The sequence below is a fragment of the Mesitornis unicolor genome, unplaced genomic scaffold (assembly GCF_000695765.1).
Source record: "Mesitornis unicolor isolate BGI_N332 unplaced genomic scaffold, ASM69576v1 scaffold5903, whole genome shotgun sequence".
In the NCBI taxonomy this organism is placed as follows: Eukaryota; Metazoa; Chordata; class Aves; order Mesitornithiformes; family Mesitornithidae; genus Mesitornis; species Mesitornis unicolor.
The window spans coordinates 795-19,603 of record NW_010173857.1 but is presented as its reverse complement, the minus strand read 5'-3'; the positions used below and the strand labels follow the sequence as shown (position 1 = coordinate 19,603).

General features: G+C 48.5%; 1 protein-coding gene across 1 annotated transcript; it reads right to left on the bottom strand.

Moving 5' to 3' along the window:
• Nucleotides 1–264: 264 nt before the first annotated feature.
• VSX2 (visual system homeobox 2) lies at nt 265–18,456 on the bottom strand (the record flags this gene model as incomplete). The annotated part of the gene is made up of 3 exons (XM_010180853.1): nt 265–643; nt 1,686–1,866; nt 18,333–18,456. Coding segments are annotated over 3 exons (637 nt in total), but the record flags the coding sequence as incomplete, so codon positions are not given.
• Nucleotides 18,457–18,809: the final 353 nt, after the last annotated feature.

Genomic DNA, 18,809 nt, shown 5'->3' with positions numbered 1-18,809 from the left:
GTTGTGAGGCCAGAGAGACCCAAAATCTCGGTGTCCTCTCATGTGGGCGACGATGATGGGACACTTCCTGGTCCCCCAAAAGCAAGGGGTGGGGGTGTGAGGAAGGCCCAGCAGGATGGAGGAGCAAGGGGCAGGGGTATGCTCAAGGGGAGCAGGTAGGGGTCACCCCTGCCAGGCAGCCGCAAACGCATAGACTGGGGCCCCGCTCCCCGGGCAGGGGTGTCCAGGGGGGCCTGGCAAGTCCAGGGGGGAACACGACCCCCGGAGGACACAGTGTCTGTCAGGACTGGCTTCTGCCGCCTCTTCCCCCCCTACATCAACTTCTCTTCCTTCTGCGACGAGTTCAACTTCTCCGTCTGTCTCTCGTCCTCCGCCGCTGCTGCCTCCTCCCCTGTCTCAGGCTTTCTGCTGGGGGCTGGGGTGTCCCCAGCAATGGTCCCCAGGACTTTGGTGCTGTGCTCCTGAGCTTTGGCCCTGAGGGCGGCAATGCTGTTTTCTCTCAGTTCCTCCTGGGAAATGGTGGTTTTGGGATCCGGGCCCCTCTCTTCTTTGTCACCCTTGTCAAGCTTGGGCAGGGCCTGGCGCTCCACCTCCGTCTTCCTCCCCGCCTCAGCCGCTGCCTCCAGAGACTTTTTGTGCATCCCTAAAAAGAATTGTTGGTATTCGGGTTTAGAAAAGCGCCTGGGCATGGGAAAGCCATCTTGAACTGAAAACAGCAAAGATAAAGAGAGGCCAGAATTAAGGAAAAGCAGAAACCCTCGCTTCATGCAGCAGTCACAGCGAGCCACTCGCTCTGGCCCCCCTCTCAGCCCTGCCATGGCATCCTTAGCCTCAGGGCTGCCCCAAAGGTCTGTAATTACTCTCCCCTTAACTTCCTTCCATGAACCTAAAGCTAACTTGTCCCTACACGGGTATGAGGGTCTCAGATAGCAGCACAGTCACCTGAGCTTCATCAAGGCTAGGGAGGGAGATCCCTCATTGCCTATTCCTGTATCAACCCCCTCCTCACACAACCCACCCCTCTGCCTCTCTGTTTCACACAGATAAAAGGACAGGACAGCCCATTTTCAAGATGCCAGACACTAGTTCTGGGGCAGAACCAGCTTGAAAGGTCGGAAAGCAGGAAGCAAAGAGCAAGAGCATGGTAGGGTAGCTACCACCTCCATGTCTGCACAGAAAACTAAGAGCAACCAGGCAAAAATGCAGCTCCCCCAGGTGCTGAGAGTAGGAGGAGCCAGCAGTGTGTTCTCCCTGGAACTGGGGGTAGGGAGAGTTCATCTGGGGGTCCTGGCACTCCACACAAGCATTCACAGAGCTGGAAGAGTCAGACTGGGATGACCTCCTGCCTTGAGCAAGGGTTGAAGCCTCTGCTCTAGGATTGGGCACAAGGGATATTTCCATGGCAGTCGAAGGCTAACACCAGCCTGAGCATGGGGAGCAAATTCCCTGTCTTGGTCAGATCCTGCAGGTCAGAATCCAAGGACCAGCAGTGATTTGGGATGAGCAGTCAGACCATATTGATGAGGACCATTAGGGGTCGAGAGGGTGGAGAGCAGCAGGGCAGGGGGACCTTGCCCCACCACCCTCCACCTGTGTTTTTAACACGGCTCCAGTTTCTTCCTTGCATTCCCCCCACTTTGTCTTGACCCACTCACCATCCCCCACGAAGGCAGCTGCTCTCTTACCCAGGAGCCACGGGGCGCAGGACTCCATGATGCCATCCTTGGCAGACTTGAGGATGGACTCGGGCAGCGGGATGGAGTGACGCACCATGGCACCGTAGAGCCCGTACTCGGCCATCACACTGCTCCTGCCCCAGCACTTCTCCCTCTTCCGCCATTTGGCCCGGCGGTTCTGGAACCAAACCTGGGGCAGGCGACAAAGAGGGACACAGGTTTTTAGGGAGAGAAAGTGTGTCAGTCCCCCTCTTGCATGAGAACACGTGTTTGCTTGTGCAGTCGGATGAAGGCAGACACGTGGATGCTCATCCCAAAAGCACCGCGACCTCTTCCCCCACGCAGCAGCTGCCGGGTGTCTTCCTCCCTCCCCTGCAGGAGCGGTGAGGACCAAGCGTGAGAGCAGGTCCCTTTCCTCTCCGCAGGATGTAATTAATTTGCCATCACGGTGTCTTTTTCTAGAGGTTTTTGGCTCTCGTGCCTGGGATTTTCTTTCATTATTTACTGGGTGTCTGAGCTGCGGCGAGGGGCTGCGGGCAGCGGTGCCTGCAGGGAGGGCTGGGATGGGGGCGGATGCTCAGGGGAGGCGGGAGATGTGGGGGAGCTGATCCGTGTGCTTCTCCCTGAATTCCCAGTTTGAAAAGCCCCTCATCTTCTCGGAAAATTGGCAGAATAATCTCTGAGCTGTGACCTGGGGGGCAGCGAGGAGGGAGGCGGGTGGCGATGGTGGAGGGGGTGATGCTCACAGAAATCTATTAGCGCTCTCTCCGATTTCCATTCCTCTTGTCTCCCTCACCCTCCTCTCTCCCCGGCCCCCCTCCCTTCCCGCCAAGCAGAGGCATCAGCTTTAGATGAAAAATTGCTTGAGGTCTATTCAGAAGGAGGCAAAGGAAGAGTCAGCCCCAGGGGCAGCCCAGGCCTGATTGAAAAATAAGTTAATTTCAGTTTGAATCGATGGGCCTCAGGCACTGAAATATCACGGGAAATTAAAGCAGCTGGTCCCCAGGGAACAACGCCATTGACCTGCGCTAATTAATGCCACGGAGTTACCAGGCCCCTCTCCGAGAGGCAGCCCCTCCTTCCCCACGGACACCCCAAACACCTCCTCATTTAACTAATTAGACTCACAGAAAATTGGGTGTTAATTTGTTTAGGATTTTTTTTTTCCTTTTCTATTTTTTTCCCTCCCTTTCCCGGAAAGTACACGGCAGAATGGAAATGAATGGCGGGGTCTCTCTGGCAGATGGATGCTCGGGGTCACTCCGCAATCTTCTCCGACTTGATTGCTTGATTAGGTCGTTAGCACATTAAAAAAAAAAATTGCTTGCCGTCTGGCGCTGGCCTGATGAGTGGGATGAGGCGGGAATCGCCTGGGTAATTTATCTTTTTATACTGCAAAGAATTTGATTTCAATCTGCAGATATATGGAGGTGCCTTTGACACCTGTTTAACATTAGAGAGCTGACAGCTTAACCCTCTCTTCTCCTCACTGCCCGTAGCCGTAGGGGACCTCGGGCTGCAGTGGGGAGCACTGGGGGACTGGGGCAGACCCCCAGCTCTGCCTTGGGAACCATGAGGCTGATGCTGCAGATGATGGCAAGGTAGGATTGACCAGCGCCAAATCCTTATGGAGACAGAGCTGCAGGGTAGGCAGGTGGCTCACTAGCACTGGTGACAGCCAGCCTTGGCCGTTCCTGGGACCCTAGCCCTGCAGAGAGCCCTGCGAGCTGGGTGGGGTGATGGTCCCAGTGGCTGTGATCCCAGCTTCTCCCAGCAGAAGACACTCTGTGCATGTCACAGAGGATTTTACACCCAGGCTGTTTCACCACACGTCATCTCTGCATGATAAACAGTCTGATTTACACCTTCACACTGCTGACATGTAGCCTCCGGACCACGGATGGCTGCAAATCCACTGGAGTCTGAGCAAGGGCCCTCAGGAGGGCACAGCCTCTTTCTGCTTACTCCTCCCTGCCCACTGAACACACGGCTTTGCTTGGTGGTGCAGTCAGCAGGATGCTGGCAGGGTCTCTCGCTTCAGGCCAAGTGCTCCTTCCACTGCCAGAGCCCCGAGGGCAGAGCTGGAGGGGACTGGCTCACTCCCTCTCCAACCTCAGCATGTTAAACCTCAGGTCCACAAACTCAGCCACCAAACAGGGGTGGCAGGGCAGCCCCCCCTGCCCTGACACCTGCATGGTGCAAGTGGGCAGCTCGACCCACCAGGGCCAAGAGAGGGATCCTGCCTGTTCTGCCCTGGGTAAGCCAATGCTGTTACTTGCCTCACTGCAGAGCTGCTCCCCATCTCTCTTGGCTTCAGGGAGAAATTCCTGCACAACCCAAGAGATGACACCTGCAGATCTGCCTGGTTTTGAATCTGCAGGGACACCTTTCTGTGTGCCCAGAGCAGCTTGCACGGCTCAGCTCTGTGCAGCTGTCTTTGTCACCAGTTGCCACATCTGGGATTTCAGCCAGGAACAGGTTTTTCTATCAAGTAGGCAATTTCTTAAACTCTTCTAAATCTTCTTTTAGCCAGGTGCCTCTTCACTGATGCTTTTAATACTTTTCCCTTTGCCCTTCCTCCTGCCTTGATGCTCCGAACATCTTCCCCTATGCCTCATGCTCCCCTGTCCTCCTCCCTGGCCAGGACTCAGCCTGCCCCAGCACTGCCCACTGCCACTAAACCCATTGCCTTGGAGCATCCCCTTCCCCATGGCAGGGTCACACAAATGCTGGAGCCAGCAGAAGCTTTGCCAGCTGCCAGAACAATTCTAACTAGAACGGGTGGAAAATTTTCAATCAAAAAATGCTGATTCAATCGCACAGGAAAAACTGCGTCTGGCCAGTGGAAATGTAATCAAAATTATCTATGGCTTTCTTCTGAATGCTGTATTTTAATCTTGGCTGCCTAAAACATGCAAAATCTATGCTTTAAAGCCAACTGGGAAAATCAAAATGACATCAACACCTTGGTAAGATTGTTCTGAGATTTTCCAAACCATTTTTTGTCATTTGATGAGAATTTTTTCTTGGTTTTGACTCGGAAAAAAGGAAAGTTTGAAATCCCAGAATTTCTAGCAGAACAGAAATTAGGAGGACTGAACATCTTGCTTTAACACCAAGAGCCATATCTTCATCTCAGCCATGGAGTTGAGTGAAACCAATGGTGCCCGGTACTGAATATTGCTGGGATCAGACCCCAGCCCAGCACCTCTGTCACCAGCCCAACCCAAGGAGCTCAAAGGGAAGAGCTCCAGCACAGCACTGGCAGCCCCCACATCATTTCAGATCAGCAGAATTATTCCCCAGGGCCCATTCTTGGGATTTTGCCTTCATTCAGATGCCTCCATCCGTGGGACTTTCTTCTGGGAGGAGATCTCACTGCTCTCTTCAGCTGTCTTGACATGTTACCAAAATTTTCCTGTGCCTTAATTCTGAGCTGAATTATGCACTGTTTTGTTGTAATTCTGAGGTATTTTCAGCTTTGTTGGTACATCAGCCACAACTTTCAAATATACGGTTATTTATTATTGGCACCTCACTTTTCCTCCCTTGACTGGAGGGAGTTTCACCCTTACATAGACAATTACTCGCAGTTTTGGTATTCTGTGTCTTCTTCAGCTGCTTGTTGTCTTTGCTTGGAGATACCTTCTCTGTAACTTCCTCCAGCTCTGTAAAATTCAGCCTGCTTCAAGCATTGTTTAGGTTTGTCCACATTTGGTCCTGACCCTTCCCATCACATGGGTTGGCTCAGCCTTGGGAAATGCTATATTGATGTGGCTGTGTACCGCACACTTTCCTCCTCACTTGCTTTCATCTGGTTCCCCATTGCACAGCCCAGGGCATGGTGAAAAGGTTGTGTTTGTCCTTCCACACTTCACAGGCAGTGGTGAAAACCCCTGGAGGATTTCAGACGGAAGTGCACCAGGTGTTTGTGCAAAGCTATCACAATCTCACGAGCAGAGGTGTCTTTTGGAGCAATGTGCTACATCTTAAGATGATTTACAGGTTTTTTTTACTATCACAGAGCACCCTCTGTGAAACATGGGAAGCTTGTTCCAGGAACCCTATCCTCAAAAAATGGTCAAGAATGTACAGAGGGCAGGTTTGTCTTGCTATCCACCAGATGCGTTAGCATCTAAGTTCAGGCCATGCACACACATTTGCTGTTTAGCAGCCCAAAGCCCTCTCCTGGGCTGCTCCCGAGGCCCCACAAGTGCCACCCTTGTCCCACCAAGGGCTGGATTTGGGGTGGTCACTGCCGTGGCCGAGCTGGAGGCAGCAGCCAAGCATGACAAGGCTGCCAGACAGCCTCCATGCACCTGCAGCAGGGTCTGATGATGCTGCACATTGCATGCTGCAAGCCTGCACACCCTGCAGATACTGCAGGCTCTTCCATATCCATGGAGTTTGGTCCTCTAGGCATAAAAAAGCTGCAAGACCAAAACTAATCACCTTGCAAAACCTGTTCTCAGTATGAAGCAGGCAAATAGGGGATGGTAACATATCACCTTGCTTAGAGAGGATCTGCCTATCAAATCAATCCCTATCTTCTGGTCCCTATCTTCTCTGGCTGAGCACCACATTCTCTAACCCCATTGGCCATGTCACACTGACACTATCTCCTCCAAGAGCAGCCACAGACAAGATAGCAGCAAATGCCAGCACCTTCAATGTCATCTCCTGGATCCTTGTTCCACATGTCCAGCCTTCTGAGGCATCCTTACCAAAATCAGCAGTATTGCAAAGCCTTGGAAATGGGGATGTTTCCAACCTTAATCACCATCTAATTCTCTCCCTCAGTGCCCACTGCCCAAAGCAGTAAAAGCAGAGGCCCCCTGCGCTGGACCCCAGGCTTGCAGCATTTCAGAGTCAAGCCTGGCAAGGTTATTCCTGCCAGTTTCCTCCTCCGAATCACAAACAATGACCGATACTTCTTGGGGTTATTAATGATGCAGGAAAAAAATTGTAGTAGGAGGAACCTCTCATTTTGCAAAAGGATGTGAGACTCAGTGTGTCCTTGTTATCCGCATTCATCATATTAGTTAGTTTGTTTACCTAATCAGCTCCTGAAACGCTGTGTGCTAAAGAGAGAAATCTGCCTGAGGTTGGCCATGAGCCAGGGATCTGAATTAGCAAAGGGATATTTTAAGGCATCTAGGGTGTTATTGTGTATTGTTTCTGTATTGTTTCAACCTAAAAATTTTGCTAGTTACACTCATTTTCTTGGCTGCTGCTTTCTAAGCTGTGGCACACAGGCAGGAGAATTGGTAGTGGCCTTTTTTTGTCTTTCTAATAAAAATGTTATTTTCCTTGTCCAAACACTCCTCATGTCTTACAGGAAAACTCCAGGCTAGATAATGGAGAATTTTTCCTTCATCAAACCTTGCATACTGCCTTAGACATAGCATTTCAACAAGGGCTCTTTCAAGTAAGGAGCTTTATGGAGCACAGGATGGTCCCAGCCCAAAGCAGCGCATGCTGAAATGTCCACTAGATGGCCACAAGCAAATGCACAGACACACAGACACAGAGGTACAGACACACAGACACTGACACACAGGCACACCAGCCCATGCCTTTCCCAGGCTGTGGGGAGCAGCCATACGTGGCTCATTGGCAATCCAGCTACTCAGGCAAGGGACGAAATCCCAAGACCCTCAACGCCGAGACCATCTTCCTTGTCCATAGACTAACAGGCACATCTTCACTGCTCTCTGACAATACCCCTCGTGCAAGTCTTCAACTCTGTGAAGCTAAACTGTGGCTCTGTATAATCCCTGCAAAGAAGCCATTTGCGGTACTGAGCTCTTCAAGTGAGAACACAGCGGAGAAACACTGTCCAGCCCAGCCAGGCAGCCTAGGAGCTTTCTGTACTTCTCCTGTGACACCGCCTTAGGTTGTAAACCGCTGTCATGGTCCCATCTGACGTGATGGTGCTGATGGCTTTCTGATCCAACACACTCATGTCCATCCAGCACCACACTCTCCTCCCAGGAATCCAGCCACCTCAGGCTGAAACATGCAGAAGATGAACTTCTCACATTCATCCACCAGATCTCTTCCCTCCGTGGCATTTACTGCCGTGGGAAACACCCAGACATCTACACCAACACCCTGTAGTTGCTTATGTCCCTTTCCCCACCACGCTGCTCTGGACTGATCCTGTCCCCTTACTGTGTGCACAGCAAAGCATTGACACTGTTTCTTAGTGCAAGCCTCTCAACCTCTGCCTGCATACTGGTTCCCTCTCTCTTGGATTAGAAAAGCCTGGTCAGGCCTGCTATCTCCCTCACAGCAGAACACTGCTCCTAAAATCATGCCCTGCAGCATACCTGTCACTTCCCCCCTTGAAGGCCTCTGGTGGGTCCAGCTGCAGACCACAGAACACCGCCAGCTCACCTCCATGACCAGGGCCCTGCTGCTGTCTCAGCACATGGTTCCTCCTGACAACTACGTACAGAGGGGCTTCCCCAAATCAGTGATGACCCCCAAGAAACCTTCCTGTCCCCAGGCTGCTGGTGGAGACTGCACCACTTGTGTAAGCCTGGAAACAGTTTATTGCTGTCTTTACAAATATAATGTCAAAATTATTGGCACTGTTTATGGTGACATCACTTTCTATGGCTGGCGTAAAGTGGGTATGAAGTTAAATGAGAGCAGTAAAGGTTGCACACGGGCTGCATGGCTGATCACAGGATCATCATCTCTCCTTATACTAAACACTGGGAAAGAGCTTTCTGAACTCACATTAGAAAGAGCAATTCCTGTACACAGCATGACAAAAGCCATTCTTGCCAATAGCTGGAGTTGTGTCCAACCTGCTTGGCTAACAGGTTCAACCAGATGTACTGAGATGAGCTGTGAGACGGTACTCATCCCTTTCGAGCAAAGACACAATGGTTCATCCAAGCTTGGGTCTCCTCTAGGCTAAACTAACACAGAGCACACATTGGATCATAGAATAATTTAAGTTGGAAAAGAGCTATAAGATCATCAAGTCCAACCTAACACTGCCAACTCCACCACTAAACCATGTCCCTAAGTGTTACATCTAAAGGTCTTTTAAATACCTTCAGGACTGGTGACTTGACCACTTCCCTGGGCATCCTGTTCCAGTGATAACCCTTTCAGTGAAAAGCTATTTCCTAATATCCAATTTAAACCTGCCCTGGCACAACTTGAGGCCATTTCCTCTTGTCCTATAACTTGTTACTTGGGAGAAGAGACGGACCCCCACCTTGCCACAGGCTCAATAGCCAAAATGTCTGTGCTATTACCATGCCACCAGTCCTGCAGGCCAGGCCTCCCTGTGAATCCTGCTCTTAAATGCACTACATGGGCCAAGCATAGCTACTTGTTGCAATTTATGTGACTCAGTCAGCCAAAACTGTAAAATCCCTCTTGACCAGGGCGCATGTCTTAAATTGTGCCCTCTTGGCAAATCGGGGCTGTTGACCTGGCCACCTCACGTGGTGACACATTTTCTCACATGTTGTAACCTTCAGAAAGTGGAGAACTTCATCAGGTTCAGGGATTCCATCTTCCCCAGACAAGCGCGCACACGATGTGCATGGTAGGTATAGCGAGATCAGTGGTTCAGCACGCACTCACTCTGTGCAACACATCTGCACAGCAAATGTATCCCTGAGACATTGACTTCATTGTGGCCAGACCACGGTGCCAGCTGACCTGAAGCTACAGCTCCATACAGGCTGCCAGATGCTGGGACACGGCAGATAAACACCTAAATTCCTCTTTTCCTAGCATGCTGTAAAACAGGGAAAACAACAGGGTTGTGGGTGCATGATAGACACAGGAAATCTGTCAAGAGTGTACCTATCATCCTGCTCCACGCAAACCCAGGGGGACATCTGTCATTGTCACAAAGGGTGATGCTGCACAACTGTCTTTTGGGTGCTCACAATGCCTGGCTCTGTCAAGCAATCTGCTATCCTGCCTGTATAATTTCATTTTGCCTCTTTCTCCCCCACTAACACTGCTTTGCAGGTCCTTTGGCACAGAGGAAACCTTAGCATAGGTCTTTATAAACATCCATATGCAATGCACTCTGTGCACATGCAGGGACACACCATGTTATCACCTTCATGTTAGAGCAGGGCGAGTCAGGGCAGTCGGAGGAGAAATGTCACATCCCCTTCATGATGCCTTTCAACGGGAACCAAAATCAGAGCTTGGGACACCAGCCTTCCTCAGAGGTTGTGGAGCACTGCCTGTGCTCTGGGGCTGCCCCTTGCATGCCAGAAGCAGCTGCATGTTGCCCTTTCCTTTATCAGGACACACAGAGCAAAGGGCAAAGATGCACTCTGGCCTTCTTCAGACAAAACATGTAGGAGCCAGAGGCTGTGCACCAGCAGGAGATGGTGCCTGCAGCACTACCTGGTGCCCATCATATCCCAAGATAAGGCTCAAGTCCATCCCTACGTGCATGGGCACAGCCTGCAAAGTGTCCCCTGAGGGCTCCAGCACAGGCTCACCAATGCACAGGAACACCAGGTATGTTGAAACATTAAAGATATCTATGGAATTGTGTTATGTATTGAAAAACATTGTAACACATTGTAATAAGTTTCCATGCAGCAGCTTGGACTGAGCACCAAAAGGAGAAAGTTGCAGTCCTTTACAATCTTCCCTTAGGAAGATACAAGGCAAGGACAGTGTTTGCAATTCTTTACCTCATGCAATAAGAGATATCTAATCACCCAACCCCAGCAAATCCATCACTGGGGTCTCTGGAGTCTGGGGAAGGAGGAGAACCACGAGAGTCAAAGAGCAGGCCAGAACAGTGGTCTGTCCCCTGACCACCACCCAGGAGGTCAGGACTGGCAGTTACATTTGCTACGCTGATATGGCCCTTCGGGGCTCTACTCCTTCCATGTGCCAGCTCCCAGGTCTACACGTCCTCAGTTCTTTGTACTCCTAACCTTCTTTGGGTAATTCATGACTCCAAGAGTTTTCACAGGACACCTTACAGCTGCAGAAGACTCATGGTCCAGGCACTGGCTGCTGCCGTGGCACTGACGCCTGCAGCTGACATTGTCACCTTGGGCTGGTGCACAGCACAGCTACTGGTGTGATCTGCAGAGCTGGCAACATGCAACCTACTTGTGGGTGCTGCTCATGCCAAGGCAGCCCATCCGAGCTCACAGGACACTCCCAGGTAGCCCTCATGCTTAGTCCACCCAAGCTAAGATCTCCCAGGTAGGGACCCTCCCTCAATTGTCACTTAGCCACTGAAACCTTGATCTTGGTCATGGTCATTCTATAAGTTCAACAGGTTGATCCAATCAACTAACAAATGGCAAGGTGCTGCAGTGACAGTCATGGGGGACTCTGAGGTGGAAGGATGGCAGTGAAGGCAAAGATATGAAGGGATATAGAGATATCAGAAACACCTGATGGACGTAAAACAAGTTATCTTGGAAAGGACATCACCAGCACACCTCACTGAGAGCAGTGACCGGCACAGATTCCCATCATGTACGTTGACATGGATGGGATGGCTAGATCTTTCCAAGGGGTTGTTTCCCAACAACACTCACAGTTCAGTCTCCCTCTGGGTGAGTCAGGCAGTGCATGGATGATAAGGTATTTGCCCCATGGCATACCCTGAAGACCCCACAGCTGCACCAGAGGTGTAGGTGGGCAGCCTGGCTGCATTGGCATGGCTAAACAACACAAGTGTGGGCTCACTCAGCCCGGTAAAGTGCTGCTGCTTATCCACATTGCAGCAGGTCAGCTCCAACAGCCAAGCAGGAGTCAGTGAGGAGGTTACTTCTAGACCTTGGAGGGGATGTAATCCCCATGTCTATGAATGTGCAACATGCATGCCATGGGCCTTTATTTAAGGCACAGGAAAGTGATCAGGTGTAAGAGTAGACAGAACAGCATCTGATGCTTTCTCACAGCCTCTGATGACAGTGGACTCTGGAAGCCACCTTTGCTGTAGGACATTGTAGCAACAGTTTGTTCTCCAACTCAGTTCCCCTTTTCTGCCTCACAGAAGGACCTCATGCCTCATGAGGGTCACCTGCATGTCTGTTGAGGACCAGCCTTCTCAACACTGCACAGGACTCTGCAAAACCTGGCTTGCAGAACACCCACAAAGAAGGACAATTAAAAGGCAGAGGAGGGTCATGCTGCCAGAGAACAATCAGAACTTGTTGAGATTTGTCAGGGTAAAAGATAAACACTGTAGAGAAAAATAGATCTATTAAGGAATAAAGGGGAGAGTAAATTAACCGTGCCTCTTAAATGCCTGTGTTATTGAACTGTTAGAAAAAAAATATCTCTATTTAAAGTCAGGAAAGGAGGAAAACTTTATAACAAAGGGTCATTAAAGGAAAACCTGAATGCACAACTGTCAGCTGGTCCTTCTGCCAGGCACCCTAAGGCTGGAGGGGAATTAGCTATTGAACTGGCTGAGTTGCCCAATTATTTTTTAAAAAATCAGTTGTGCAAAACTGCAGTGGTATCAGAAGAGAGAAAAGAAAGTTCATCATTAAAGGAAGGACTGAATTCAAGCACTGCCAGCACAGGGGTTTAGGGTAGCATTTGCAGAAGAGCTCAAGTGATCGAGGAACCGCAGTGCCTAAGCTAACTCAAGAGAACTGTTACCCTTAACCCACAGTGATTAAGAAAATAGGAGGATAAATGTGGAGAAGCGTTGTCACAGCTTGGTATTGAGCCTGCAGAGCCATTCCTCATTCTCTTGGCTGTGATGGGGAAAGTCTTTGCCAAGGCACTCCACAGCAATGGGCTACAGCGTATTTTGTTGCCTGCCTGTCTCTCCTCTCGCAGCCCGCTTAAATGCCCCAACACTTGAAGGAATCTGACCCTCAGTGATGATGTATCCAAAGCATGAAGGGAACAAGAAAGGAGCTGTCACAGCAAAGCTCTATTTCCCTCCCAATACTGTGGAGGAGCACACCAAAATCACACTGTCCCTTATGCTGTGACAGCCATAAACATCTTGCATGAAACAGAGCAGAAGGCAAGGACAGGAAAGTTTGGTTTTATTTGGTTTTCTGTCCCATTTAGAAAACTGGCCAGTGGCTGAAGCAACTCAGGGACTGAATGTAGAGGGATAAAGCAGTACTTGGATATACGAAATATTAATAACTCTATACCTCCATCTCTGCACTAAAAAACACTTCTTAAACTGCAACTGCAGCCCCAGCTGTAGTAGGGTAAATCCCACAAGCTGGGCAGGTAACCTGCATGCTTTAGAAACAAGCAGGAGAGTCTCCACTGAAGAGATCTTCCCAGCCCTCCATTTTCCCCTCTCTCCTGCCACATTTTCATTCTCCATCCAAAGGCATGTGGTGTAAGACTTTTCAGACAGGAATCCCTTTGGGAAGGCTTGCCTGGGCCCTTGCTCTTGCCCATCACCCAGCCCCTCTGTTTGCAGCGCTGGTAATTAACTTGTAAACGAAGTTCTAGCACATGGACTGAAAACAGGCTGTAGATAAAGGGCAATGAAAACACTCTATTGCAGAAAGGGCCAAATGAAACAACTCTTAATTGAAAAAATGGAAATTAATATGAATTTAGATCAACTAAACAAGCATGTTATTGAAGAGGCAGCTAAGTGGATGAACTCCTCACACACCAATTAAAGACATGGAGGCAGAGATGCCCCATATGCCACGAGAAACGCTTATAATAATATTCTCACCAAGCCAGTAAGTTTGATTAGTTTTATTACTCTCATTTGTACACTTCCTACATTTCTAAAAGCATAGGAGAAGCTAATGACACTTATCTGGTATCACACTGCTGTGGCTTGCCCCAGTGCTCAGGAATTACTGGCAAAGGCAGCCAGCTCAAGCTGCCCAGCTCTATTTCATGATTAACTTCTTGCAGGGTTTTTAGAAAAAAAATTAAGATACTGAAATGGATGGCTCACAGACACTTTCAACTTCTCCATCACCTTGGTCATCTACCTCCAACCACCCTAATCACTCCAGTAATTTCCCTCCAGCTGTGCTGTGTAGACATATGAGTGGTATCTCTTTGGATGGGTCACCCAAAGTTTTAGCAAGAATAGATGGGTCTGTACTTGCTGAGAGTAATGGTGACAAGCATAAGCTTAAAAAACCCACCACCACTGCTACTTTCTGCAGCACTAAGAAATCCCTTGGCAGCCATTCCAGGCACAGATTCAGGAAAGGTCCAGCAGCTGCATGGAGCAATGATCCCTGTTCCACACTTAGACCATGGGGTTAGGACTACAATTCAATGCTCTGCAGCAAGCAGGAAAAGCTGATGGGAGGGGGAGAAGCCAGGGCTATTAAAGCTGCATGTTTCTTGAGGGTACTCCACGTGTTCACTCCTGAGCTCCTGCTCAGTGCAATACAGGTTCCTTAGGCCTTTCCAAACTATGTTCACCTCTAAATACAGAATGTTTTTGCAAAGCTGAAGCAAGGTAAGCCTCTTGTTCTGGAAAAGTGATATGACTGCTTCTCTCCAAATTACCACCCTCCTGATTCCTCCATACCCATTCAGCTCCTAAAGGGCTACAGAGTGACACGTTAATGTGATAGCAGCTAAAACAATACATTTTCAATTAGGGTTTTAGTTGGCTTTGTTTAGTTTTTAATCAAAATTGACCTCTTATCTGCCTGACAAAGCCAGTTGGATACACAGACAATCCCCACTCCTCACACACAGCTTAAGCATCTCCTTGGGGTTCCTTTTGCTTACGTGAGCAATTTTATTTGTCCCAAGATTCTTCATCCATGTAATTACCATACAATAATTTAACAAGAACTGACAATTTTTAGCACTTTTATTCTTTTAATTGATTAGTTCCCTTAAAAGCTGAATCTAGTGTCCCCACAATGGCAGTCAGGATGTTGTTTTTTGGAAATACTGAACTGATTAATCTATTTAATAGATTTGTTTGATCAGTAGAAGACATACTGTAGGGACAAACATACACGGTCATTTCAATAATCCTGAAACAAACTGTTACTGTACTTTAATATTGTAGATTCTGGTGCTGAAAGTTTGGAACTGTCACATATTAATAAATTCAATGGGGATAATTTCTCTAAAATCTACACATTACACTTACTAATATATGAGAAACACACTGATTTGAGTCAGGTGTCAGAATACTTGTCAGCTTGAGGCTATTTTAAATACTTCAAGTTGTCTATTAAGGATATACTTCCCTGCAGGAATGTACTTACCTCACTTGGATTTTACAGAGTGGTCTGGGTTTATTCTAATAGTGGCGCTTCCAACTCTTCCAAATATTTTTTTGAATGCATTGATTAACGTGGTCTTTTTCGTGTCTCTTGCAAAACGGCCACAGTGACCTCCGGTCTGGCTTGTGCAAAGTGTCTCACTAGGAAAATTAAATTATTTTCCCGCATTGCCCAATGGGAGGATGCTCATCTTCCTTCTGTGAGCAGCCAGTTCAGAACAGGAGGAAGATGCATGCAATGTGAAAGAGTGCTGCCTTGAAAAAAATACACGGTCATCTTCTCTTTAAATGGAGAATTTGAATATTTTTCCTGAATTCAATGTCCCCTCAAACCAATAACTTTCTTGGCCTCTAATGGCTATTTGTGGTATTCTGCTGAAGGTTTTACATGCAAGCAGTTCCTATAATTCATTCTCTCAATTGCACTCTCTGAATTTCACTTTCATATTGAATTTCATAGGTGATTTACTTTCTCTTTGACTACTACCTCCTGAGAAATAATTCCATGAATTAAAATAAGGGGTAGATATCACTCTTAGGTGTGGATCCAGTGGGAACCCGCATGAAATGCTGTGAAAGTCCACAGTACATGATGCTCACAACAATCTTAGAAAAAAACCTTTCATTAATGACTTATGAGAGGGAGAGAACAATGTTGAAAGATGGGAGGAACTGCAAGCAACAGTGAAAATGCAGAAATAGAGAGCTCCCTTGAGCAGTTATAAACTCATGCGAGAAAAAAGAAACAATGACATGAAATTATAAATATAATGAAGAAGGGAATAAAGATTCATTGTCAGCTGTCTCTTCCAAGGGGCATTAAAGGATGCTAATAGATTCAAAGCAAGATTTACTTCACTCATGCAGTTCTCCTGCGGAACTCCTTGCTGCAGGATATTAAAGTATTTACATGTGTTCAAAATCTCAGGAGGCTGTCAAAGTACTCAGTAAGTATCACTGCATAGTTAAAATACTCAGTAAGTATCACTGGAGAGCTGCCCTGCTCTCATGTTCTTCTCTAACACCCACCTCTGCCAGTGTCAGAGCTGGTAGCGCTGTTATTAAAAGTTAATTACCTACAAAGTTAACTAAATGCCATATGAAACCCAGGACACTGAGGGGAAAATCCTGAGGATAAAAAAAAAAAATCTGTCTAAAAAAGGCTTGAAGTGACTGAATTAGATAAATAGAAGGAAATACATAAGGAAACAAGTAGACCAGTGCTAATCCAAGGCTGTTTCTAGAAGTCCACCCAAATTGGTGTGAACGCAGCCGGTGTGCAGCTGTAGACACATGGTCCCTCATCTCCAGGAGGACTGATAGGCAGGATGGGCTTCACAGAAGAACAACCACGTGATTAAGAAACTAGTGTGTGATTTATGAGGAATGATTTAAGAAAAGATCTTCACAGCTTGCTTAAGTGATGATGAAAACCAAAAGTGACAGCCAGGAGAAGAAATGGCTTAGATTTATTTAAAGGCTGTGAACATCGTAACAAGGGGGGGAAGAATTAGGCTCATACAAAAGGAGGTGCTAAGGTTGAAAAGGAACATGAGGTGAAATATCAAGAAGCATGACCAAGGCTGAGAATCATCTTTTCATGGCTTGTGACACACCAAAAAAGTATGGACAAGGAAACTTCACACAGTATGTGGTAAGGGACAACTGGCTGCTGACCCGATGGAAAGATCAGTGGTGCTCAGGACTCCTACATGGCCCTGGTGCTCACCCTGGCACGGTGCTCATTCTCTCATGCAACAGATGACAGAAATTCTGCTGCTTCTCATGATTTCCCCTTTCATGATGAGCAAAAGTGTTTCTCACAAGCACTTTCTTCTGGAATACTTTTGCCATTAGCAACACCTGATGTTTAGGACAGCAACAGGGTGCTTCTGCTGTCCATGTCTAACCTGATCCCTATGGCAAAGGGGTCCTTACGAGCACACCTGGCTTTAAAAACTCTGCAATACAGCAAGAGTAGGCAGTTGTTCATTAGCCAGCTGCACAGGGACATGCTGGCAGCAAGTCAGTGACAGCTAAGATACCTTATCCACTATTTCCCTTCTAAATCAGATAAAACACTGAGTCTCAGCACTAGAAGGATGCTCCAGATGCTGTGTCCATCTCTGCAATGCCTGCCATAACATCTCCCCTCTGCCTCACCCATAGTGAAGGCCCTCAGTTTTGGCCAGAGAAATGGTGCCTCTGCAGTTCATACAGTGCCACCAGATGAACCTCTTCCTTGAAAAGGCCCTTCACAGGAAACTGAAGAACCTTCTTTCCAACCCAGCACCAAATGGTCTTTCCTCTCTTGATTTGACATCCTACAGGGTCACAAGTGGAGAAGTGACCCTCCATCCAGCTCACTCTCTCTAGAGGCAAAGCATCAGGGCCTGTTGCTCAGAGCAAAATCCTACTGCATCAGTTTAACCCCCATCCAGCCAAGAAACACCACCTGCACCAGCCAAAATGGGTTCAAGGCTTGGCCTTTCCACTCCTGTGCCTTGTGCAGCAATGGCAGGAGCAGGGCATGGGGAGGAGGGAAGCAGCAGAAGCTGCTGGAGTCCACACTTGTGAACTTCATGTTGGGTCTGTCCAAGCACATGGTGCCTCCCATGCTGCACACAGCAGCTGTGAGCCTTCTCCAGCTTTTTGCACTGTAACGATTGCTTGGTGTGCATGGCAGCCGGTGTGCAAAGGCTGGTGCTGGCACAGCCCTAAGGCTCAGGTTGCTCCCTACCACTGGAGGATTCACCACACAGCAGCGATGCTCCCTCCACACAGTCTTCTACCTCCTCACAGTGGCACGACAGCACTGGCACATAATTAAACTCCAAACATTAAAAATCATTAACAAAAAATTATCCCCAGAAACTTTCAGGGACGCTTTACCTGAGGAGGCAAATGCAGTGAAAGTGCAGAGATGGTGCAAACACCTCCCAGGGACTCACCCACCACCCCCACACTGCGGTCCTACCCACAGCAGTACTGGCTGCCTACAACACCCATACGCATCCTCCTGCACCCAAAATGAGCAGAGGTGAGCTCCTTCCCTCCCACACTGCCCACCCAGACTGCGTCTCCAGGAGGGTCTCCTCTTGCCTATGCCACCAAGAGCTCAAAATGCTGTAGACGTCCCTTGCACACTCATTTGCCTTCAATGATTTAGGATTCCCTCTGTCACACACCTCCTGAATCACCAGTACAACACACCACGTACAGCACATGTCAACACACAAACACCAAATACAAATCTGTCCAAAAACAGCTGATCTGGCTGCCTACCCATCAAGAGCAGAGGAATGGACAGCCTGGAGAGATTTGTTCAAAGCAATGTCCGCCTTCCCATGACTCTACCTTTTTTTCAGGAAGGGATGAACATGTCTGAGAGGGGTGGGATAAGGGGGTCCGAGAGATATGATTACCTGTATTCTGTCTTCTGGCAACTCTGTTTTCATGGCCAACATCTCTCTAGCATATACGTCAGGATAGTGGGCCTCATTGAAGGCCTTTTCCAGTTCCTCCAGTTGGTAGGATGTGAAGATTGTCCTGAGGGGAGTAAAACTCTTTGATCAAAAAACATCAGAAGAAGCAGCAAAGATGATGAAGAGTCAGAGAAATGGACACAGAAGCTACAGAAACCTGCATAACCTGATAATACATAGCTTCCCCCCCCCCATCCCCTGTGTTTCTGTGCGCAAAAGGTCAGGTGTCAGGGTGAAAGGAGAACCAGAAAATGCCAGAAGACAGCACTTTAAACAGTTACAAATCACCTTCCCCTTCAGGGACTTGCCTCTGGAGACCGTCCCTCCCCAGCAGCGAGCACCCGCAGCCAGCAGTGATGGCAGCTGCTGCTATCTCAGAGTCTGCTGCCTCTTGTGAGGTGTGTCCCTACCCCTCAC